The sequence below is a fragment of the Chanodichthys erythropterus genome, chromosome 3, assembly GCF_024489055.1.
Source record: "Chanodichthys erythropterus isolate Z2021 chromosome 3, ASM2448905v1, whole genome shotgun sequence".
NCBI lineage: Eukaryota > Metazoa > Chordata > Actinopteri > Cypriniformes > Xenocyprididae > Chanodichthys > Chanodichthys erythropterus.
Window position 1 is genome coordinate 14059807 of NC_090223.1, and position 25343 is coordinate 14085149.

Consider the following 25343-nt stretch of genomic DNA (forward strand, 5'->3'; position numbering starts at 1 on the left):
TCACGTGGATGGGAATATGCATGGAAATTACATGCAGATGACATAATGTATAGTAAAACTAGGCTTTGTAACCTGCATATATGGTGATTTTGGGGAGGAGACGGGGTTGAGATTCATGTACGCACAATCTTCAGCTGACTGGGTTTTTTAGAGGGAATTTTTGCACTGGTTCTGCCATAAAACTTCTGTGCGTACGGACAATCTGGGTTTTATGCATATGCACACTTTTAGAATAAAAGTTAAAATTACTTGAGGCCAAAGGACTCTAATAAAACATGTGAAGTTTGGGGCAGATCGGACATTGTACTGTATGCCTGAGTTAAAACAACTTCCTTTTTCATGGCGAAACATTGAATTTTGTCAGGCCGCCACAGATACGCCATTCAGCGAAAACTCAAGATCTTCACAATTTAAAGGCCTTTAGATTAGACTAACCGAATACGATGTTAACCAAAAAAAACTCAAGTTCGTTAAAACACAACATCTGGAAATGGCAACAACTGCAAAAATTTTGTAGAGAAAATTTGAAATATCACCCCAGTAATTCTCATCTACTCTTTTATGAATACTAAGGATTGGGACATACTTATTTGCTCGCCTATATAGTAGAGAAGTAGGCTGTTTTGGATGCAGCCACCGCTTGTACAAGATGCATTGACGCTGCACAGACCGATTTGCGCATGACATCAAAGTACAGAGCGATTCAAAAGCATAAGCGACTCGTATGCTCTCCAAACGCTCTCGTGGTACTCAATGTAATATGCCAATCGGTCTGCGCAGCGCCAATGCATCTCAAACAAGCCTGTTGTCTTGGGGAGATGAGAGGGTCTCTTTGGTCTTTTTGTGAAAAATGCAGAAAATCGAACCTGATCCAGATTTTTTTTATGACAGATGAACGTTTTGGAAGCAGTGTGTAAACGTGATTGACACGTGTGTTATATCATAAACGTACAGTAGGACTGCACTCTTTGTGGATTGTGTCTTACTGTGTGAAAAAAAAAAAATGCAAATAGCTTTATTAACTGCAAATTAGTCACTGCAGGGCACATAAAACTAAATTTAAGATCACCCCAAAACTTAAATTTTCATTCAGTACAAAGCATTATATCATCATCATTAGGCAAACAACAGTCATAAATCATTACAAGTCTAATAACCTGGTAGCGATTTTATTTTCTTTAAACAACACAATAATATTAAATTGCAAAATATCAGCATCATATGTATTCATGTAGTTTTAAAAGACATTACAGTTCAAGTCTTATCATAACTGGTAAAACCTGCCAAAGAAAGAAAACACTGAAATTTTTTACTTTAAACAATATACAATATCACTCAACACGGTAAAATATAATGTAAAGCCGTAAATGAGTCCTTACTGTTTTGACATTCCCTTCTCTGCCTCCTCTTATAAAATAACCTTTTTATTATAGTAAAAACTACACATTGTTCCCAACAAACGTATAGTTTGTTTGACATGCAGTTTATTCATTAAATGAGCTGTTTCCTCACAAAAGCGGTTTATTCAGTGTAGTGAAGCCTCTTCTCCTTTGACATACATTAAAAATGGCCTCTGGTCTCCTTTCTTTCATGCCTACAAATCATGTTAGCATGTTGGCTAAAGGTTGCAGGTCTGCCTTCCAGTGGCTTTGGCTAAACCAAAGAGGTTAGTACCCAAGGCGACACTTTGATACTTTTTGGCTAACAGCCACTAGATGGCGTTCCAGTACATCTTACCCAAAATCGGCGAATTTCACTGCCAAATAAGAAGCACAATAGAACAGTTTTTTTAAATTATGTCACCAGTAAATTGTATGGCTCCTACAGTAAATGTTGTATTGTCTTATATATGTTTTATTTTACCAGTTGTGGAATCCAACCATTCATCCATCTGAGTAACGTAGTTAGCCTACTTTTTATTGAGTATTTCCATTTTATGCAACTTTACACCTTTATTAATAGTAAATTAATAATTACATTTAAGATCATCATGTTTGCAGCGAATAATATATTTCAGACCTAGTGGAGTAATAATAATAATATCTAGGTCTGAATTGAAATATATATATTGTAGCTACGTTTTAATGGAACACACTACAAACATAATGATCTTATAATACATGATGCATGGCTGTGTCTGTTATCACATAATTCACACTTTTGGACACTTTTGCTTATTATTATTATTATTATTATTATTCATATATTTATTGTCCAACATTCCCAATTTTTCTGATGCATGTCCTTAATTTAATTTCATATGTTGGTAATAATCCAGTGTTTATAAGCTTTTTAAAGAATTTTAACCCAAACGGACTGGGTATCTTGAGAGCAAAGGTTTTGTGAAAAAAAGTGGAAGACTTAAACACAAAGTGTGTAAAATAAACTGTTTAAAGGATTTGATGATCACTAGTGATAGTATTTTATTCTGTGTTGTCATCATTCAGGTTGGATTTCAGCTTTAATGTATGTTTTGTTTTATCAAAGCAGCTGATGTTGCCATAGAAACTAGTGGACTGACGACTCGCTTTCACCCCAAAATGGCAGAAACGCAGGGCTGCTGCTGGGTGTCGGTGTTGCAGTGAAACGTTCTAATGACTGTTGCTTCTTGTTTGTGTATATTCTTTGGCTAAACTCTGCAGGACAGCGTAATACAAGGACGGACGTTCCCCATCCGTTGGGCTGTCTCGTATTTGGTGTGAGATGCTGATGGATGAATGTGTTTCATCCCAAATGCATGAGAGTTGGCAACCAACTCTCTGATTAATCACCAGGGCTCCGCCCTAACGAGTGCTTGATTGCCTGTGAGTGTGAAATCAACCTGTTCTGATTTATTAAGAGCATTTAAATAACACTGGCAGATGATTCAAAGTTAAGCTGTAGAGCATTTGAACAGTGTGAATTTTAAAGTACTGTTGGGTTTTTGAAAGAGACCCTTGATTTCTGTCTAGTCTTGGATGATTACTCTTCATGGCTGTGAGAGAGATTTGTTTTTGGAAAGGGCTCATTTTAGCCCTTTTCCTCTTTGCTGTTGAAGGACAGAAAAGGCCGTAAGTACCATGAGTTTTGAAGTGAACAGAAGGGGCCTAATGTTTATGCTGACTTAGTCTTAAAGATGGCAAAATGACTCAAATTTAGTTGAATGTTAAAGTGCATTAGTCACATTGTACTTTGTCGCCATATAGTGTTCAAAGGATAAAGGATTTTTTTTTTATATATATATATATATAATCTTTAATGCAAGTCATTGTTGAAGGGAGTTGGAGTTTCTTGTTCCTCGTTGTGTATGTATTCTGAACAAAACGTTCTTGTGTTCTTTCTTTTTGACCATGGCAGCCCAGTGTTGCCAAGTCTGTAGCTTCTCTGTGCATTATTATTATTTTTTTTTCCTACATGTTTGTCCCATCCAGATAACCAAACCCAACTACTTACAAATTTGGTGCTCCAAAATACCACCCTACCAACCCCAACCCACCCCCTGATGGAGATGATCACTTTGGGCTATTTTTGATTGAACTTTAGGCTAGTTTTGATATGCAGACCTGGCAACCCTGTGGAAGCCACTTTGTGAATGTTCAACCAACATCTACATGTTCTGACCTGATTCCTTTTGGTCTCTGAACCTAAACTGTTCACACAGGTTATTCATGGTGACATTCCCTGCAGTGATTGAGTCTGGATCTGATGCCAAATTGTGTGCAACTCTTCTGAAACCCCAAGAGAGTCTCACAATGACTGTTTCTCTGCTTGATGACAAAAACGGGATAACTAAACTTGTGCAGCAGAGCTCCTCGACGCCGCTTCATCGTTGCTTTAGTTTCAAGGTCTGTCATTAGATGCATGTGGCTTTTTCTTCTGGTTTGTTTGTTAACTGAACTTCTCTGCAGGCTCCTCGAGTAGATGGAGAATCTGTGCAAAATCTGAAGGTAGAAGTTCAAGGGAAGGTCTTCAGTGCAACCGAAGAGAGGAAAGTCATGTTCAAGTCTTACCTACCTTTGACCTTCATCCAAACAGACAAACCCATCTACAATCCAGGGCAAACGGGTGAGCTGTGAATGAATCTTTGGTGTAGAAAGTCAGTTACATGACGAGTTCTTAGACGAGTGCACTATGCAATAAATGTTTGTTGGTGTCTTTGCAGTGAATTTCAGAGTTGTCACCATGGATGCCAAATTTGTGCCTCTTGATCAGATGGTAAGATCTGGCCATGAGCAAACTGTAAATTTAATGCCGGCTTTTTTCCATCAATGACTTTTAAATGCCTAAGTCCTGTCTTTGTGTCTTGCAGTACAATCTGGTCGTGGTGGAGGTGAGAATTGTGGAAGTCTTTTAATGGAGCTGACAGCTTTTTGTACTTTTTTGCTTTTTGTTTGCAGTATTTCTCTGAGCTGTTAATTGTTTTAACAGGACAATAAAAATAACCGGATTGGTCAGTGGACCAATGTTTCTTCAACTGGGTGGATATTGCAGCTTTCGCACCAGTTGAACTCAGAGGCTCAGATAGGGATGTACACACTAAAGGCTTTTATTGGTGACCGAGAGATCTCCCAGGTTTTTGAGGTGAAAAAATATGGTAAGTTGAGAACGCTGTGCAACAGTACAACATATCAGAGGTCTTAATCTGAATGATTGTTTCTGGTTTAGTTTTACCCAAGTTTGACGTGACTGTAAACGCGTCAGAGACCTACAGTGTTGCAGATGTGGGACTGAAAGTTGAGGCTTGTGCCAAGTAAGTGAGGTTTTTATTTTCTTGTCTTGTGTGTAGTCTATTCTTGATCTTGTGATTATTTCCCAGATACACGTATGGCCAACCTGTACCTGGTCAAGCATTGGTGGAAGTGTGCCGTGATCCTTTTCCATATGTTCCAGGCGTGACCCGTCTGTGCCTGAGTAAAACCGGACAGGTGTGTAACTCCTGCCTTACAGTGGAGGGTTTTTCTGCTTGTGCTTGACTTAAATGTGACCCTCTGTGTTCTGCTACCAGATGAATGCCACTGGATGTGCCTCCTTTACCGTCGATACGTCAGTGTTTTTCAACACCAAATTTGAGAATAGTCTTCAAGATTTGTTTGTTGTTACTGTGAATGTCACTGAGGAGGGAACAGGTGAGCTTTTGGCTAATCTGAACCAATAGCCCGTGTATGGAGGATGTTGACTTGTTGTTTTGGTGCATTTTTGTTTTACCCCAGATGTAGTTATGTCAAAATCTGCAACCGTGTCCATTTCATTTGAAGTTGGCAAGGTCACATTTTTGGACCTCCCAAATTATTTTGAACCTGGGTTAATGATTGATGCAAAGGCAAGTAAAAGTTCATCCCTTGTCTCAGAAGCCTTCTCATTGGTTCCCTTTCCTAACCGTGATCTTTCCCAACAGATAACCGTGTCTCGTTTCGATGGGACTCCAATTGCAAACAAAGCTGTGTATCTCCTCGACGGTAACAGCAACAAACTGCTGTTAAATCTGACCACAAACCAGAAGGGACTGGCCACATTCTCTCTCAACACTGCTAAACTTCCTAAAGCTGATCTGAATCTGGTGGTACGATTCTCTTTATATTTGTGAAATGTAGACTTCTTTCAGTCACTCTTGCATAAACCCACTGCATTCACTGTTTCCCAGGCTAGTGTGACTCCAGGGATTGTTTATAGTTACAAATCGCCATACTTCACTACAGATACGAGGGTTGTTCAGCTTCTCCAACCTGATTCTTCCAACAACCCATCACTTAGTGAACTGACTATAGTGACGCTTGAGCAGCCACTCAAATGTGGTGCTACTTTTCCAGTGACTGTGAAATATTCTTTTGTTGGAGAGTCTGGTGACTACAGTGCTGACATTGTCTATATGGTGAGTGAACAACAGTTTTGTTGACTGCTAGTCTGTTTGTCCAACACCGTTTTATGCACCTGTTTGTCTTGTCTTCTGTCAGGTCTTGTCCAGAGGAGTGATCGTCCTCCATGCATTTCAGACAGTCACAGCAAGGGCTTCTAATAAAGTCACAAGCGGCTCCGTGTCGTTCCAGCTGTCTGTTGGTGTTGACATGGCTCCAGCAGTGCAGATTCTGGTCTACTGTGTTCTGCCCAGTGAGAATGTAGTTGTTGTTAGTGCATCTTTTGACACTGAAGCATGTTTCCAAAACAAGGTATGACCTGCACTCTTTTGGCTTCAAATGGGTAATGACGTCTCCTACAGCATGTGTTTGTCCTTGTTCCAGGTGTCTCTGCAGTTCTCTCCCGCTACAGCTGTTCCAGCTGAGAGAAACGTTTTGACGGTCTCTGCTCAAGCAGGATCTCTGTGTGGCCTCAGTGCTGTAGATCAGAGTGTCTGGATATTGGAGCCAGGAAGACGTCTGAGTCCTAAAATGGTATAAATTTGCAGTTGATTTAAAGTCCCCCTGTACTCTTTTCACAAAAAAAAAAATTGTCATTTGATTAAAGTTCTTAATCCTTTAAAATGGCTTGAATGTAACGCGACACCCTTGCCTCATTTAATATATATGAATATGCTAATTAGCCCTGCCTCCACTCACTCACACAAGCTCAGACGAGATCCACTCGGGCAAATTACTGAGGTAAACGCTGCACAATGGCATCACTTAACAGTGTCGGACAAATAACTGTAACTTGTGATTTAACCTTTTGACTATTAAACGGCTAATGTTAAACCACGTTCACATTCATGAGTCAGACGGCTGCCTTCTAACAACTGGTACCCTTAGAAAGGCATCATAGAACTCAATGTTGTGGAGAAAGGCATTTAGTTCATAACATTTGTAATGTGCATCATACACATTTTTCATATCTGTAGAAAAATATGGTGGATAACCTTTAAGACTCCCTTGCACAGTCAGTTAATGAGATGCTAAAGCCTGCCGGCAGTGATTGGTTACAAGGTAGTCTGTGACATCAGAAACGCCAGCGATTTTCAAACCACAGGTTTGAGACCGTCCATGGCTTACTGCAGTTTTATACTCTGCAATGGTGTTGACTGAATTTGCACATGGTTTGTCTAAAGCATGTTAAAACCCCAGATAGACATGAACAACTTTATAAAACTTTATTTTCACCACAGGAGGTCTTTAAATTCTTACTGGACTTGACTGACCTTCAGGTTCAGCTTTAGAATTTGAGTAATACTGATGGATCATTCAGACAAACTTATGCTATTATGATGTGTGGCTGTTATGACCATAGCAGTTTGTGTACATTGACACTTAACATTTTAAACTCTGTGACTAACATGCCAACAATTAATGCATTTAGTTCAAGTTTCCAGTTTCCAGGGTTTTTTCCCCTTTTTTTTTTTTTCCCTTCTATGGTCCCAGGTGTTTGACTTGCTCCCAGTGCGCTCTCTATCAGGTTACCCATACAGTGTTGATGATGAACTGGAGTGTCTAGGTACTTTTCGACCCCGTCGAGCCCTTCGTCGTCCAAATCCTGACTACACTGTCCTTCCAAATCCTGACTACACTGTCCTTCCAAATCCTGACTACATTGATCCTACAAATAAAGCTTACACAACCTTCAAGGTAGAAAGCCATTCTTGACCATGTAGTCACTGAGGAACATGCAGTCGCTGACTTTAACTTGGACTTGTGTTTTGACTTGTTACCATGACAGAGTCTGGGACTGAAGGTTGCAACAAATCTTGCTGTACGACCCCCTCCGTGCTGGCTGTATCCCAGCTTCCCCAGATTCCCCGAAGGTTGGTTTATGCATATTCATTTCCCTTTTTTTTTTTTTTTTTTTTTTTTATTTGTGGGTCAGCAAATTATGTAGTGCAAAGAGGGACCGTTAAGATCCTTTTGTAGCTTCAGAACTGAAGTGCATGCAGAAAGCAATGACTTCTATTTTAGTGAACTAACTGTAGTTCTTCCTTTTTTAGCCTTGGAAATGATTGATGCGGTTGACTTGGTGGCTCCTGCTCCTCCAGAAGCCAGAAGTGATGGAGACAAGCGCTCTGTTAAAGTAACTGTCAGATCTTACTTCCCAGAAACCTGGATCTGGCAGCTTGTTCAAGTGGGGTTAGTGAAGAATCTCTTGTTGCATCAAAAGCCCAACCCTCACCCTCTGGTTTTTAGTTCTTCTGTTCCACTTATTCCTCTCTCCTGTCCTTCAGAGCTACTGGATCCACACAAGTTTCCCTCATAGTTCCTGACACAATCACCACATGGGAGACGGAGGCATTCTGTCTGTCCTCTAAAGGTCTTGGTCTGGCTCCTTCTGCTCAGCTGACGGTCTTCCAGCCTTTCTTCCTAGAGCTCTCCCTGCCGTACTCCATCATCCGTGGAGAGTCCTTTGAGCTGAAGGCCACGGTCTTCAGCTATCTGTCCAAGTGCATCATGGTCTGTCATGGTTTATTTTCAATTTATATTAGGGATTCAGCAATATGAATTTTGGCCAATCCCAAAATAATGACCTCCTAAACATCCCCATATACTGATTGGGTTCATCACTGTCTCTTCACCAATAAGCTGCTGTGTGGTGGGTGATCTGGTGCAATATGGCTGCCGTTGCATCCAGGTGGATGCTGCACATTGGTGGTTGAGATTTCCCCCTTCCATATGTAATGCATTTTGAGTACCCAGAAAAGTGCTATATAAGTAACGAATTATTCAATTATAATGCCATGCATACAACAGTCCCAATCATAGCTCTTAATGTGTTTGTGTTGCTGTTTGAGCGAGCAAGCTGAATGGGCACTGGGAAACTAAAGAGCTTTTCTAGCGGATTTAACTCAAAACGTGTCCTATGAGATTAATTGGCCATTTATACTACAAACTTAATATTACAACTATATCACTATAAAGTGGTGCAAGTGTACAAGCAAATTTGACTTCTGATCAATGTGCTCATGTTCTGGAAGCGCTCCCCACAATGACCCGCTACAACACCTCGGCAAACCTGGAGAATGAATTTTTATTGTATGCCACTCATGGTTATTAATGTGAATTGCTGTTTAAGCTCCACACTAAAGATCACCTGTACAATGAAGCATTTTGCTGCATCGTTAATTAACTCAACCAAACGTATCCTGTACAGATTAATCTGATACACACTAACTAAACAATATTACATCTTAGAATGGCACAAATGGCTCAATGCACAAGCAAACTTGATTGTGCAGTCATGAAGGTGTAACTCCGTGGGTGCGTTTTCTGCAACAATGCACAAACTTGAACACCAAATTCACAATCCTTTTCTTGTTTCATGTATCCTATATCAGCTTTAATGTATCGTCCAGTTTTTTTTTTTTTAAATCTGATCAATAACGAAAACTTAAGTGACCAATTTCAGTCAATATGTCTATTTTGTGCATCCCTACTTTACATAATGGATCTGTATAGAGAAGTGTCTTTGCTCCATGTACTGTTTCATTGGCAGGTTAAAGTAACTCCAGCTTCATCCACGGCCTTCACTCTTGTAGCATCTAATGAGCCGTATTCATCTTGTCTCTGTGCTAATGGGAGAAAGACCTTTAAATGGGTTCTCACAGCTTCTGTTCTTGGTCAGTTTTGGACTGTCTCTAAATTTGAAGTGTATTTGGTGTATTAGGTGTTAATTCCTGTCTGTCTCTGCAGGAGCTGTCAATGTGACTGTCAATGCTTCAGCTGAACCGTCCCAGACTCGATGTGGCACTGAAGCCGTGACTGTGCCGACAAGAGGACGCGTTGATGTAGTCACTCGAAGTCTACTTGTACTGGTGAGTGTTAACCAGCCTTCTGGAGTTTGATCATGGAGATCATGCTGCTTTACTGATGTGGTGTTTTGAGGTGTTTTTTTTTTTTTTTTTATTAGGCTGAAGGAGTTGAGAGGACAAACACCCAGAGTTGGTTATTGTGTCCAAAGGGTTTGTTTGCAATCAATGATTCCCAAACACATTCTCCCTGTACAGCCAAACATTAGTCTAGTGCTCAATGCTGATCCATTCTGTTCAATCTGCAGGAAACGTTCTTTCTGAAGATGTGAATTTGACTCTTCCAACAAATGTGGTTCAGGGATCAGCCAGATGCTCAGTTTCAGTCCTTGGTAAAACACTTCACTGAGAATACTGACATGTGATGTTTGGCAGAATAACGTGTTTCTGATGTGGGTTTTATGATTGACCTCTCATAGGGGACATAATGGGTCGTGCGCTGAAGAATCTGGATAAGTTATTACAGATGCCGTATGGCTGTGGAGAACAGAATATGATTGTTCTTGCTCCCAATATTTACATCTTGCTGTACCTGGAAGCCACGGGGCAACTCACTGCAGCCATCCGAGAGACCGCCATAGGCTACCTTCAGAGTGGTATGAATAACCAAATCCCCTTTAAATATGTAAAAGACTAACTTCCAAGGAGGCTTAGTTCTGCTCTTCCTATTGGAGTGCCTCAGACACTCCCTTCCTGACCAATTTACATGTGGCTTTTGACCTGAACAGGATACCAAAGACAACTAAACTACAGGCACGAAGATGGTTCATTCAGCACATTTGGTTATGATGAATCAAATACATGGTGAGTTTGACAGTTCTCTTGTGTAATCTGTCATGACGACAACAGTTTGTAAGTTTCAGTTTGTCAACTCCATGGCCAGGTTGACCGCCTTTGTCCTGAGGACTTTTGCTCTAGCCAGGCAATTTATCTTCATCGATCCACATGTCCTGCAGAGTGCAAAGGATTGGTTGATCAGCAAGCAGGGTTCAGATGGTTGCTTCATTCAGCAGGGAACTCTGCACCACAATGACATGAAGGTGCATTACACGTCTTAAAATACCCTCTAACCAATAGGCTTGGTGCGGAGTTCCTGTAAATCAAGTTTGCTGGTGTTTTTAGGGTGGTGTTGGGGACAGCGTGACCATGACCGCCTATGTTGTTGTATCACTGCTTGAACTAGGCATCCCTGTCACGGTAAAAGCGTCTCCAGTTGATGTTTGAGCAGCCTGTGGATGACCTTTCTGTTCAGGCTGTCATAATTTGGTTTGTTCTCTTTAGGATCCTGTCATCACCAATGCTCTGTCATGCTTGAGGCCTGTCGTTGGGAACCTGGGAAACACTTACGCCACTGCTCTGCTGGCCTATGCCTTCGGTCTTGCTGGAGAGACCAGCACTCGATCACAGCTTCTAACTGCCTTAAACAACAATGCCATTTCTGAAGGTGAAATCTTACTAGCCTCTTGATGTTGGTTCATCAGGTTCTTTGTCATCAACTTTCTCCCCACCTTCTCATCTTTAGGCACAAAGCTCCATTGGTCTCAGACTTCATCTGGTGATACTCTGGCGGTGGAGATCAGCTCTTATGTGCTGTTAGCGGTTCTCACTGAACAGCCTCTCACGACGGCTACTCTGGGCTATGCTAACCGCATTGTCAACTGGCTCGTGACCCAGCAGAATCCCTATGGAGGCTTCTCCTCCACCCAGGTACCTCTAATGGCCAAACATGAGGTCAATCATTTATATGATTGGAGTTTTTGATCTGGTGCTTGTTTTTAGGACACTGTGGTGGCTCTTCATGCTCTGTCTGTGTATGCTGCTAAAGTGTTCAGCGTGGACGGCTCCAGCACTGTTACTGTACAGTCCTCTGTGGCAGGAGGAGAGTCTTATAGCTTCACCGTGAATCGGGACAACAGGCTGCTGTATCAGGAGAGGCCGCTGAAGAATGTTCCTGGCAAATATAATGTTAAAGTCACCGGCTCCACTTGTGTGTCTGTGCAGGTTTGTGTATTCACCATTCTGTTTGTCTCTGTGCACTTCCTAATTCTCATTGTGTATGCTCTGAACTACTGTAGGTTGCATGTTTCTACAACATCCCGACACCCGTTAAAGTCACCAGGACGCTGAGTGTCGAAGCAAAGGTGAAGGCAGACTGCCAACCGCTGGGAGCCAATCTTGTGTTGAGCTTCACGGTGAAGTAAGAATAGCTTTGGCTTTGTGTCCTGAAACCAGACCATGTTTCTGACTCCTACAAAAGGAAGCTGTTCTTGCTCCTGTTGACTATACCTCTTTATTCCCTCATCACCCTCATTCAGTTACAATGGTGCAAAAGCAAGCACTAACATGGTTATTGTGGACATTAAGCTCCTATCTGGCTTCACGGCAGATACGTCACTGGTTCGTATGTTTAAGATTAGGAAAGTCTGAAGGAGCTTCGAGCATCTTGGGACTTAATTATGTAAATTCTTCTTTCTCTCAGCTTGGATCTTCACCCCAAACATTCGCCCCACTAGTGGAGCGGGTTGATGCCGGAGATGATCGTGTCCTAGTGTATCTGAAAGGGGTGAGACTTTGTGCACTGGGTATATTCACTAGCGGCCGTAATCTTGTGCCGTTGGTCATCTTTTCTGTCTCTCAGGTTCCCAAAGGTGTCCCCATGACTTACACTTTGCAGCTGAATCAGGTTCTTGCAGTGAAAAATCTCAAGCCAGCGGTCATCAATGTTTATGACTACTATCAGACAAGTATGCTTGCATCTTAATCATGTTTTGCTCTGTTAAGTTCACTGAACATGATCCAGCTCACTTCCTGTTCCTCTTTCAGGTGACGCATTTGAGACAACATACATATCGTCCTGTCCCTGATTTGAGTACTGGCTACAGGATGCATGACTCGAATAAAATGGATTTTATATAATCAGTCTTTTTGTTGCCTCCCTTGTAATTGAGTCAGGAAGTTGTAGGTTTCATGTTTCTATTGCCCATGTGCTTTCAGGTCCTTATAACATGACTGAGATGTAGTTCACTCAGGCAGTGGCTGTTGTTAACTGGTTGAGCTTTCACTTTTTGAAGCTAAAACTCGACTGACTAAATGCTCTTGCAACTGTAGTGGATTTCTTCAAAAAGCTGCTTTTCATTTGTTTTGGACCAGTAACTAAAATTCTAAGTCTAAACATTTTACAGTAATGGAGTAATCTGTGTAAATGGAAGGTTAAAATTGTTTTAATGGGAAATATTGTTACTCATATGCACTCTGCAGGTGACATTTAATAACTGCTTCTCGATTTACAAATCTCTACTTTTCTCTCCATGGTAACATGCACTTTATGTAGGCATTGAGTTATAGAACTGGCTACATTAGATATTGCTCTATAACAAACTGAAAGGGGCAATTTCCTAATTGAATGACTCCACTACTCAAGTGTTATGTATATGAAAACCAACATTTAACAGGATGTTGGATACCTGGCACTCAAAGTGACAGCAGCCTAATAAACCTTCTCCTATTCATCTAACAAGACTAAAAGTCACCTGCTCTTGAGTAACTTTAAGGATTAAGCTATATTTAATTTATACAGTGGAGGCTATGCATATTTTACATTTGATTATTTTGTTAATTCTGTACTTAAGATGTTTCACTGGTATGTAAAATTTGAACCACTAGCTCAACCATGTCAGTAGAAAAGTCCTTGTGTTGAGCCCTGCTGCAGCTCTAAATGGTCACTGTGCTATTACATGAAAGGTAAAATATCTTGATTGATCCACATCCTGCAGAGTGCAAAGGATTGGTTGATCAGCAATCAGTGTTCATTACATTTCTTAAAATACACCAACCTATAGGCTTGGTGTGAGACCATTGTTCTAAACCAGTGTTTTTTCCTTTATTAAAGGGTGGAGTGGGTGACGATGTGTGTATGTGCTGCTGTTCATCCTTTGTCTCTCAGGTCCCCATGACTTACACTCTGCAGCTGAAACAGGTTCTTGCAGTGAAAAATCTCAAGCCGGCGGTCATCAACGTCTGTAACTACTATCAGACATAATGTAATGCCACAGATGACATTTTTTCATTTTCACATTTCACGTAAAGGTGCCCTAGAATTAAAAATTGAATATCTTGGCATAGTTAAATGACAAGAGTTAAGTACATTGAAATGGGATTAAAATAAAAATAAACTGTATAAAATAAACCCCGGTATAAAAAGAAATACCTTCTATAACTTCAAATCAAGACACGATCAAGTTGTCTTCACCAGGTACAGACTGGGGCACTCAAGACTTACCCGTGGGTTTTTATTAATAGGCGAAGTTCCTACTTTATGTCTCATGTCAAGTTCCTTTGTTAATTACAATTCAAAAGAATATGCTTTTTTATGGTGCTGCTTGCATGGAATAATTTAAAATGTATCACCCAGATGTATTTTAGATTTTCTTATGAATCTGATGTAAAAGCAGAACTAAGTAACTTTTTTTTACCTTCATAAATTATTTTCTAAGTCCTTCCGATGGTTAATTGACTTGTAGTGGTGTGTTTGAGGCGAGCATTAACCCCCTCTGGCACGTCTACGCCAGAAAACAGCACTTGCAAGTTGAGCTGCATCGACCTGACACAATCTCGCTTCATGTTCACGCGAGAGTGACAAAATGCTTTATGGTAATTCAAAAACAGTGTATATATTATGACTTTACAAGACAATTTCTAAAATTACCCACCTTCATTGAGATTTCTTGTTCTGTATTTGCAAAACTACTGCACTGGTGAGTGTTGTAGTCGTTGCAGTCCAGAGCTGCGCTTGGAATATTTACGACAGTGTGATTCACTGAAGGAACCTGTAGGGGGAGCTTCACAAATCTTACTGAGTTCTGCTTTAAGCTGAAATGTTTTATATAATGTAAATTTTATGGATTATATTGACCTTTCTGTTTGCCATGTAAATAGCCTTGATGCTAACATGGCGTAAAAAATAAAATAAACGAAATCAAGTGTCATTCATGCTCCACCGCATTTTAGTTTCATACACATACACTGCAGGAGAATGTTTTAAATGTGAATTATTGTATTTAAAAGTACACATTTCAAGCTTTCTTTAGATGTGTGTTTCATGTTTGTGTGATTATTCGCTGAGTTTCAGAAAGTTTCTCCTGAGACAGACTCCTGTTATCTTTATTTTACCAAAGCAGAGAGATGTGAGTACACAAAAAAAAAAAAAAAAAAAAACATTTATAGTTTATAATGATGTCTTGCACTTATCTGTGTGGCCAAAAATGGAGCATTTTAAGTTGTTTCCGCTGTCATGAGGAAACATTAAATGCTCTTAATGATCAGAAACATGCTTTATCTTCAAATCCAAGCAATGGAAACATCTTGAGGGCTGGTTAAGATTGAAATAAAAGACTTGCGATGATTCTTTTACAATGTATTACGAATCATTAGCAGTATTTAAAATAATGTGTTATGTTTTAAAAGCTCTACGAGATGGAGTAATTAACTGACTAAATTAATTCCAGGTTGGAGGTTGATCATTGGAATTAACAAGCTTGATGAATTCCACCAGACAATTAAGAGCAATAGTGCTGCAATCAGTGCAACTGATTGAAAGAAGCAGTCAAGCAGTAAACAGAGCTTAGTAAAGTTCTGCAGGGTTTTTGAGAGTTACCTGATTTGGTCCTGGTTTTGGATGATCCTTCTTTATGGCTGTGAAGGAGATTTGTGTTGGGAAAGTGCTCATTTTAGTCCTTTTCATCTTTGCTGTTGGGGGACAGAGATCAGGACCGTAAGAAAATGGGCTTTGATGTGAATGAACATGTCCTCCTGTAGTTTTAATCTGATTCCTCAAAGTTTATGCATTTCTTAGCAAAATGACTATTGTGTTCTTAGTCTCTAGTATTATAGCAACTACTTTTGTGATCATAAACTTGCATGAATACAGTAGTTCGGACTTATGATTTCTGACACTAAACATCTGTCTGATGTTTCCACAGATCCTTCTTGGTGACGTTCCCTGCAGTGATTGAGTCCGGCTCTAATGCCAAATTGTGTGCAAGTCTTTTAAAACCCAATGAGAGTCTTGCAATGACTGTTTCTCTGCTTGATGATCAAAACAGGACTACTCAACTTGTGCAGCAGAGATCTTCAACAGAATTTCACCGCTGCTTTACTTTCCAGGTCTGTCATTGTCTGGCACATGCAGCATTTTCATCTGTTTTTGTAACAACATGTTTATCTACAGGCACCTCGAGTAGATGGAGAATCAGTGCAGAAGTTGAAGGTGGTAGTTCAAGGAAGTAACTTCAAAATGACAGAAGAGAGGAAAGTCATGTTTAGACGTTACCTACCTTTGACCTTCATCCAAACAGACAAACCCATCTACAATCCAGGACAAACTGGTGAGCTGTGATTGAGCCTTGGATGAAAATTAAAAATGATAAGAACTTGTAGTGTAATGGACTTTCTACACGTTCAAGTACATTATGTAATGGATGTGAGTTTATCTGTGTTTTCCCTTTTGCAGTAAATTTTAGAGTTGTGACCATGAATGCCACACTTGTGCCCCTTGATAAAATGGTAAGATCTCATCTGTCATTATATTCAGCTTTTTTTTTTTTCTTGCTGTCTCTTCATCAGCATGAATGTAACTTTAAATGTCTAATTTTACTGTTTTTGTCTTGCAGTACAGTCTGGTGGTGGTGGAGGTGAGAATTTCTCTGGTGCAAGTCTTTGATTGGTGCTGATGCTTCATTTCTGTATGTTTTTAGGTTTGCTGTTTGAGTCTGTGTGTGTGTGGTGTTTTTTTTTTTTTTTTTTTTTTTTTTTTTTTTTAATAGGACAATAATAATAACCGGATTGGTCAGTGGACCAACGTTTCTTCAACGAGGTGGATTTTGCAGCTTTCTCATGAGTTAAACCCAGAGGCTCAGATAGGGACGTACACACTAAAGGCTTTTATTGGTGACCAAGAGATCTACCAGGTTTTTGAGGTGAAAAAATATGGTAAGTCATTGTTAAAGTGCAAAAGTACAACTGCAGCTCTGAGGTAATTAAGCATTTTGTTTCTGGTTTAGTTTTACCCAAGTTTGATGTGACCGTAAACACACCAGAGACATACAGTGTTGCAGATGTGGGACTGAAAGTTGAGGCTTGTGCCAAGTGAGTGGCTTATTTTCTTGTCTTGGGGTTGGTCTGTTCCTGATCTTGTTCCTTGTGATGTTTCCCAGATACACTTATGGCCAACCTGTACCTGGTCAAGCATTTGTGGAAGTGTGCCGTGAGCCTTTTGAATATGCTGACATTCCAGGCGTGACCCGCCAGTGCCTGAATAAAACTGTAAAGGTGTGACTTGTCATACAGAAGGTTTTTTTTTTTTTTTTTTTTTTTTTTAAACGCATGCTTGAATTAAATTTGAGTCTTTGTTCTGCTACCAGATGAATGCCACGGGCTGTGCCTCCCTTACTTTCAGTACATCAGTGTTTTTCAACACCAAATTTGAGAATTCCATGCAAGATCTGTTTCTTGTTAACCTTAACCTCACTGAGGAGGGAACAGGTGAGCTATTGGCTGATTTGAACCAGTGACTCATGTCTGTGAGTTTATTTGGTGTCTTCATGTTTGTGGCGTTTCTTTTTCTTGCCAGATGTAATGATGTCAAAATTCACAACTGTGTACATTACATTTGAAGTTGGCAAGGTCACATTTGTGGAGCTCCCGGAGTTTTTTGATCCTGGCTCAGTGATTAATGGAAAGGCAAGTAAAACTTTATCTCGCTGCAGAAGCCTTCACAATGGTACCCTTTCCTCACCTTTTTCTTTCCCAACAGATCTTGGCATCTTCTTTCAATGGGACTCCAATTGCGAACAAAGCGTTATATCTCCTGGATGTTAACAGGTGGCCTAATGAAGAGCTGCTGAATCTGACCACAAACCAGAATGGACTAGTCACATTCTCCCTCAACACTGCTAAATTTAAAGCTGATCTGAATCTGAAGGTATGTTTTGTTCTTATTTTAAATGGTGACTTTTCTTGCAAAAATTCTATTCCATTCTTTGTTTCAACAGGCAAGTGCAACTCTAGTGGATTACGATTACAAATCGCCATACTTCAGTGTCGATATGAGGGTGGTTCATCTCCGATCTGCTTCTGACAGCCCATCATTCAGTGAACTGACTATAGTGAAGCTTGAGCAGCCGTTGAAATGTGGTGCTGCGCTTCCAGTGATGGTCAAGTATTCTTTTGTTGGAGAAACTGGCAACTACAATGCTGACATCATCTATGTGGTGAGTAGACATCAAAACATTCTGTTTTGACACTTCTGATCTGTGTGGCACATTTCATGCACTGGTTTTTCTGTCTTCTGTCAGGTCTTGTCCAGAGGAGTGATCGTCCTCCATGGATTTCAGACGGTCACAGCAAGGGCTTCTAATAAAGTCATGAGCGGCTCGGTGTCGTTCCAGCTGTCTGTTGGTGTTGATATGGCTCCAGCGGTGCAGATTCTGGTCTACTGCGTTCTGCCCAGTGAGAGTGTAGTTGTTGGTACTGCATCTTTTGACACTGAAAAGTGTTTCCAAAACCAGGTATGATGTGCACTATCTTTTGGTTTCAAGTGGGGAATGGTGACATGTCCTACAGCATGTTTCTTCCTTGTTCCAGGTGTCTCTGAAGTTCTCTCCCGCTACAGCTGTTCCTGGTGAGGGAAATGTTCTGACGGTCTCTGCTCAAGCAGGATCTCTGTGTGGCCTCAGTGCTGTAGATAAGAGCATCCAGATCATGGAGCCAGGAGCACGTCTGAGAGCTGAAATGGTACCAGTTTGTTCAGTTTTATTGTTGCACTTGATTTGACATCCAGGTATAACTTAAGGATTTGAGTCTCCTGCTGGTGGATATAATGGGCAAATCTCTTATGTGGCTGTTACATTTTAAAACCATAATTGTATGAATGTGTGACAGTAACAGACAAAATGGTAGTGCATTTAATTTTTTTTTTTTCAGAAATGTGTGACACATACAGTATTTCATGGACCCAGGTGTTCGACATGCAACCCCTGCAATTGCAATCAGGTTATCCATACGGCGTTGAGGATGAACAGGAGTGCCTGAGGTTTCGACTCCGTCGAGCTGTTCCTACAGATCATGCCTATACAAGTTTCATGGTAGAAAACATTTCATGACCATGTAGTCACTGAATACTACAGGCTCCTTGATTTCAATTTCATCTGTTTTGTCTTGTTGCTCTGGCAGAGTGTGGGGATGAAGCTTGCAACAAATCTGAATGTACGCGAACCTCTCTGCCTGAAATACAAAGACCTGATATATTTTCGACGCTTCCCCAGTGGTAGGTCTACACAGTTGGACTTTGGTTTGTTTTTTCTCTTTCCTATAAAAATGACTTCTGCATGACTTGGTGAACTTAAGGATTTTCCTGATTCTCCAAGTTGTTTAGTGTTGTGGTGGAGGGTTTAAGTATGCAAATATAAATGCAATGAGGGATTGTTGATCCTTTGTAGCTTCAGAACTAAAGTGCATGCAAAAAGCAAGAAATTCTAGTCTTGATGTCTTTTTTGCTTCAGTGTACTATGGGGGAGTACAGCCATTTGCAATGCCCCCTGCTCTGGAACCTGCTCTGGAACCTGCTCCAGTAGCAGAAAGTAGTGATCGCAGTGGCACCTATGATGTGACCGTCAGGACTTACTTTCCAGAAATGTGGATCTGGCAACTTGCTGAAGTGGGGTTAGTGAAGCATGTCTTCATTTCAGCAGTTGAAAAGCCACAATTCTCTCCTATCCCCTTTTACCTAACTTGTACTTTTCTGGTATGTTCCTCAGAGACTCTGGGTCCACAAAAGTTCCCCTCAAGGTTCCTGACACCATCACCACATGGGAGATGGAGGCGTTCTGTCTGTCCTCCAAAGGTTTTGGTCTCGCTCCTCCTGCTCAGCTGACGGTCTTCCAGCCCTTCTTCCTAGAGCTCTCCCTGCCGTACTCCATCGTCCGTGGGGAGTCTTTTGAGCTGAAGGCCACGGTCTTCAGCTATCTGTCCAAATGCATCATGGTACGTTTTATTTATAATGGATCTACAGTATATACAGAAGATCCCTGTCTTTGCTTAATGTGCACTGTTGTTGTTCGGCAGATTCGAGTAACTCCAGCTCGGTCATCGGCCTTTACTCTAAAACCGTTGAATGATCCATATTCATCCTGTCTCTGTGCCAATGGGAGAAAAACCTTTAAATGGGGTTTCACAGCTTCTGTTCTCGGTCAGTTTTTGGCCATCTGTCTCTAATTTGAAATGTTTGAGGTGTTACTCCCTATAGGGCTGCATAATAATGGTTAAACTGAATCACGGTTGTCATGTTGAGGGAATTTTCATCTGAATTACTACAGAGAGAATGTCCGTTCATATGCATGATTTATTTGACAATGTTGTTTCCTGACTTTATATTTAGTTATTACATTTATTTAATAAAGAACTCATGTTGGGTGACCTTTTTTTTTTTTTTTTTTTTTTTAAATACTCTTGATGCCTGGCAACTGGCTTTCATGATGAATAACCAGTGGTTAAATATTGTTTATGCTTAGAGAAGCAATGATCACGATCACAACTAAAATGTGTCTTATCGTGTATTCTAACTCGCTACCTCTGTCATTGCAGGAGCTGTCAATGTGACGGTCAATGCTTCAGCTGAACAATCCCAGACTCTGTGTGGCAATGAGGCTGTGACTGTGCCGACAAGGGGACGCATTGATGTAGTCACTCAAAGTCTACTTGTCCTGGTCTGTGTGTTCACCATATTTCTGGATAATGTAGTGCATTGTGCTTTTTACTGATGTGACGTGTGGTTGTTTTTTTTTTTTTTTTTTTTTTAAATATAGCCTGAAGGAGTTGAGAGGACAAACACCCAGAGCTGGTTATTGTGTCCAAAGGGTTTGTCTGCAATCAATAATTCCCAAACACATTCTCTCTGTACAGCCAAACATTAGCCTAATGCTCAATGCTGTTCTGTTTGGTCTGCAGGAAACGTTCTTTCTGAAGACGTGACTCTGACATTTCCAACAAACATGATCCAGGGATCAGCCAAATGCTCTGTTTCTGTCCTTGGTAAAGGGATTCATTGAAGCAAACACTGACATGCATCAGAAGCCCAAGTTATTCTGGTGAAGGTTTTTGGCTTGACCGCTTGTTTCTCTTCCCCTCATAGGAGACCTAATAGGTCGTGCACTGAAGAATCTGGATGGGTTATTACGGATGCCGTATGGTTGTGGAGAACAGAATATAGGTGTTCTTGCTCCCAATATTTACATTCTGCAGTACCTGGAAGTAACTGCACAGCTCACTGCAGCCATCCGAGAGAGAGCCATGGGCTACCTTCAGAGAGGTGTGGATGACGATCAATTTATTCATGCTTTTTACTTCAGAGTTGGACTACTGTAATACTCTATACCTGGGTTTGCCTAATTCGCCTGACAAATGACCAGGCTACTGACTGGCACTAAAATCCATCAACACATTACTCCTGTGCTTGCCTCTCTCCACTGGCTACCAGTTATGTCCTGGATTGATTTTAAGATTTTGCTATTTTTTTTTTTTTTTTTTTTTTTTAAAAGCTTTGCATGGACTTACTGCTCAGTATATATGTGATCTTGTCCCTCAAGATCCTTGCGCTCAGCCAATCAATTTCTTTTTCCTCACTCACGTTATAAAACTAATGGTGACCAGGCTTTCTCTGTGGCTGCTTCTCGACTCTGGAACAGTCTGACTTTCAATATTAGATCTTCCACTTCGGTTTCTACATTTTTAAATGCAGTTTAAAAACTTGTATGTATTCTTTGTCTTAAAGGATTAGTTCCCTTTTAAAATTGTTCCTTATTTACTCACCCCCATGTCATCCAAGATGTTCATGTCTTTCTTTCCTGGTCGAAAAGAAATGACGGTTTTGGATAAACATTCCAGCATTATTCTCCTTTATAGTGGACTTCAATGGAGCCCAAGCGATTGAAGGCCAAAATTAGTTTCACTGCAGCTTCAAAGTGTTTTAAACGATACCAGATGAGGAATAAGGGTCTTATCTAGAGAAACCATCTGTCAATTTCTATAAATGTATATGCTTCATAAACGCATCTTAGGCTGTATGTCCTAAGGCTTCCCTAATACGGAAAGCAGAAGCACGTGCAAGGCGATCACTTGTTTTATAAAGCATATACACTGCAAATACGTTTCACTAGATAAGACCCTTATTCCTCGTCTGGTATCGTTTGAAGCTGCAATGAAACTGTAATTTTGACCTTCAGCCATTTGGAGAGACCACTTAAGTCCACTATAAGGAGAATGTACAGCACTTTGTTTTGAAATGTGCTTTAGAAATTAATCAAATTTATTTTTAAACTCTGGATACTAAGTTCTAAGGACGTTCAGTTCTTACTATTGGAGCATGTCTAATTGCTTGTGGGTTTTTTTGACCTCAACAGGATACCAAGGACAGCTGAACTACAAGCACAATGATGGTTCATATAGCACATTTGGTTATGATGAATCAAATACATGGTGAGTGTGACAGTTCTGTTGGGTGTGTAGTCTGTGGTGGCACCAGCGGTTTGTAAGTTCAGTTTGTGACCACTTCTCCATGGCCAGGTTGACTGCCTTTGTCCTGAGGACTTTTGGTCTAGCGAGGCAATTTATCTTCATTGATCCGAACGTCCTGCAGAGTGCAAAGGATTGGTTGATCAGCAAGCAGGGTTCAGATGGCTGTTTCATGCAGCAGGGAACTTTGTACCATTATGAAATGAAGGTGGTCGAATGTTTGTTCAAATGGTCCATAACAATGTATTAGAAGGCTGAGACTGTTCTAAATGCTTATATACTGGTGTTTTTAGGGTGGAGTTGATGATAATGTGACCATGACTGCCTACATCATTGCATCACTGCTTGAACTAGATGTCCCCTCCACGGTAAAAACTCCAGTAGTTGTATGGACTCCTTGCAGATGACCTTGTTCTGACTGTAACTTGATGCTTGCTTTGATTTTTAGGATCCTGTCATCACCAATGCTCTGTCATGCGTGAGGCCTGTCGTTGGGAACTTGAGAAACACTTACGTTATAGCTCTGCTGGCCTACACCTTCAGTCTTGCTGGAGAGACCAGCACTCGATCACAGCTTCTAACCTCCTTAAACAATAATACCATTTCTGAAGGTGAACTTTACCAGCCTCTTGATGTTGCTTCATCAGGTTCTTTGTCATCAACTTTCTCCCCACCTTCTCATCTTTAGGCACAAAGCTCCACTGGTCTCAGACGACATCTGGTGATACTCTGGCAGTGGAGATCAGCTCTTATGTGCTGTTAGCGGTTCTCACTGAACAGCCTCTCACGACGGCTACTCTGGGCTATGCTAACCGCATTGTCAACTGGCTCGTGACCCAGCAGAATCCCTATGGAGGCTTCTCCTCCACCCAGGTACCTCTAATGGCCAAACATGAGCTCAATCATTTGAGTGGGGTTTTTGATCTGGTACTTGTTTTTAGGACACTGTGGTGGCTCTTCATGCTCTGTCTGTGTATGCTGCTAAAGCGTTCAGCGTGGACGGCTCCAGCACTGTTACTGTACAGTCCTCGGTGGCAGGAGGAGAGTCTTATAGCTTCACTGTGAATCGGGACAACAGGCTGCTGTATCAGGAGAAGCCACTAAAGAACATTACTGGCAAATATAGTGTTAAAGCATCAGGGTCCTATTGTGTATCTGTGCAGGTCTGTATCTTCACCCCTTCCATTTCTGTTTGTTGCACATCCTAATTCTGTTTTACTTTGCAATCATAGATTGCATGTTTCTACAACATCCCGACACCTATTAAAGTTGTCAGAGCACTGAGTGTCGAAGCAAAGGTGAAGGGAGACTGCCGACCGCTTGGAGCCAATCTCATGTTGAACTTCACAGTGAAGTAAGAACAGATTTGACTCTTAAAATCAGCTCACATTTATGGCTCTACTGCTCTGGAAGTTGCTTTCTTGTCCCTATTGACTAAACCTCTTTATTCCCCTTCATTCAGTTACATTGGTCCAAAAGAAAGTACTAACATGGTTATCGTGGCCATTAAACTTCTGTCTGGCTTCACGGCAGATACGTCACTGGTTTGTATGTTAGGATGTCTTGTAAAATCCCAAGATTCTTGAAGCTCGTTCAGATGTAATCATGCATGTCATTGTGCATGTTCATCAGCTTGGATCTCCACCCCAATCGTTTGCCCCGCTAGTGGAGCGGGTCGATGCTGAAGATGATCGTGTTCTAGTTTATCTGAAAGAGGTGAGACTTTGTACACTGGGTATATTCACTAGCTGCCATCTTGAGTGCTGTGTATGTGCTGCTGTTCATTTCTCCTGTTCTGCAGGTTCTCAAACGATTTCCCGTAACTTACACTCTACGACTGAATCAGGTTCTTGCAGTGAAAAATCTCAAGCCAGCGGTCATCAACGTTTATGACTACTATCAGACAAGTATACCATCACAGACTCATGTGTCTGGCTGAATTTCCTGTAGAATTGCCTGTATGCTGAAGTTAATTTTCTTGTCCTCTTTCAGGTGATCAGTTTGAGACGACATACACCTCCCCCTGTCCATGGTTGTGCTGTAGTACTGGCTACAAAACGCGAATCAAATAAAACTTGTGCTTTAAACAATCAGTGATTGTGTTGCCTGTTTGTGGACTAAAGTTTGAGACTTCCAGCTTAGAATAAACTTTTACAGTGTTCATGAGTTTGACTTCCGTTCCTTACAACATGGCTGAAATGCAGATCAGTTGGTCATTGGCTATTAACTTTGACTTCACTTTCAGTATTTGGGTTATTTGAAATGCTCCCATATTGCTACAATTTTCATAGATGTCAATTGTGTTTGTTCCTTTTTAATTAAAAAAAAGCCTTAAAGTAATCTGTAAATAATGGAAGGTTACAAATGGTATTGTAGGTATTTGAGGAATGAATTCAAAAAGGCTTTCCTAACCTTGTTTCCTTATTTAATTTTTTAAATGTACACGAAGCATTTTTGAATGTGACTCAAACAATATCTGAAATCTCTTCAGTCTAATACAATGTTATATTGAACATTGAGCAATAATTGCTGTAAAATGCAATTTCAGCTAAAATATGTCTGCTGCATTACATCTACATTCTAAAAATCACAGCAGTTTAAGTATCTTAAACCTTTGGAGTTGGGAAGGGGGTCAAATTTTTCTTTTTGGTCCTCAAGTTTTAATTTGTCCAGTCTTTTCTGGTGTACATGGCAAATAGTTTTGAAGACTTCAATTTCTGGCTTCAACACTTTAAGTGACCCTGAACACGAATTATCTGGTTCAGGTGTGTTTGATTAGGGTTATAGCTGAACTGCCATTTTCCAAAGGTGCATTTGAAATTGAATACTTCCCTACTATACAGGAAAATTAAAAACGGCAAAACGGGATGTTTGAATTCGAAAAACTAGGCGAAAAGTACCTGGATGTACTCCCTGCAAGATTCTGAAGTGTGCATTCGATGGCCCCTTTACTATCACGAGGCCATGGGAAAGGATTTATGAATGGCAGTAAAGCACGCAACTGATGCTGGTAGGTCATGTGACCGTAACAACATGGCAGTTGTAGTATGTCTGATTTTCATTCATACTACCCATATTCACA

At 40.7% G+C, this 25343-nt stretch overlaps 2 protein-coding genes across 2 annotated transcripts; both read left to right on the top strand.

Annotated features, from left to right (window-relative positions):
- Positions 1-2897: 2897 nt before the first annotated feature.
- On the top strand, positions 2898-12584 carry LOC137008709 (alpha-2-macroglobulin-like). Its single transcript, XM_067370410.1, has 35 exons — positions 2898-3050; positions 3641-3824; positions 3888-4044; positions 4142-4194; positions 4289-4309; positions 4408-4573; positions 4645-4729; positions 4796-4904; positions 4985-5105; positions 5190-5299; positions 5375-5539; positions 5621-5848; positions 5931-6143; positions 6216-6365; positions 7326-7423; positions 7499-7529; positions 7621-7705; positions 7886-8024; positions 8120-8345; positions 9385-9508; positions 9582-9703; positions 9799-9850; positions 9946-10029; positions 10117-10293; positions 10426-10501; positions 10581-10737; positions 10820-10894; positions 10979-11141; positions 11220-11404; positions 11477-11698; positions 11773-11894; positions 12013-12094; positions 12177-12260; positions 12336-12441; positions 12521-12584. The coding sequence occupies exons 1-35, from the start codon at positions 2971-2973 to the stop codon at positions 12559-12561; spliced, it is 4293 nt and encodes a 1430-aa protein (XP_067226511.1). The 5' UTR covers positions 2898-2970; the 3' UTR covers positions 12562-12584.
- Positions 12585-15384: 2800 nt separating this feature from the next.
- Positions 15385-24333, top strand: LOC137003542 (alpha-2-macroglobulin-like protein 1). Its single transcript, XM_067363741.1, has 34 exons — positions 15385-15467; positions 15676-15859; positions 15924-16080; positions 16206-16258; positions 16366-16386; positions 16519-16684; positions 16756-16840; positions 16909-17023; positions 17116-17236; positions 17325-17434; positions 17508-17675; positions 17746-17964; positions 18049-18261; positions 18338-18487; positions 18712-18837; positions 18926-19019; positions 19255-19414; positions 19510-19735; positions 19817-19940; positions 20336-20457; positions 20557-20608; positions 20699-20782; positions 20883-21059; positions 22150-22225; positions 22313-22469; positions 22555-22629; positions 22710-22872; positions 22950-23134; positions 23203-23424; positions 23494-23615; positions 23724-23805; positions 23894-23977; positions 24063-24168; positions 24254-24333. Exons 1-34 carry the CDS (start codon positions 15385-15387, stop codon positions 24331-24333), a joined length of 4362 nt encoding a protein of 1453 aa, XP_067219842.1.
- Positions 24334-25343: the final 1010 nt, after the last annotated feature.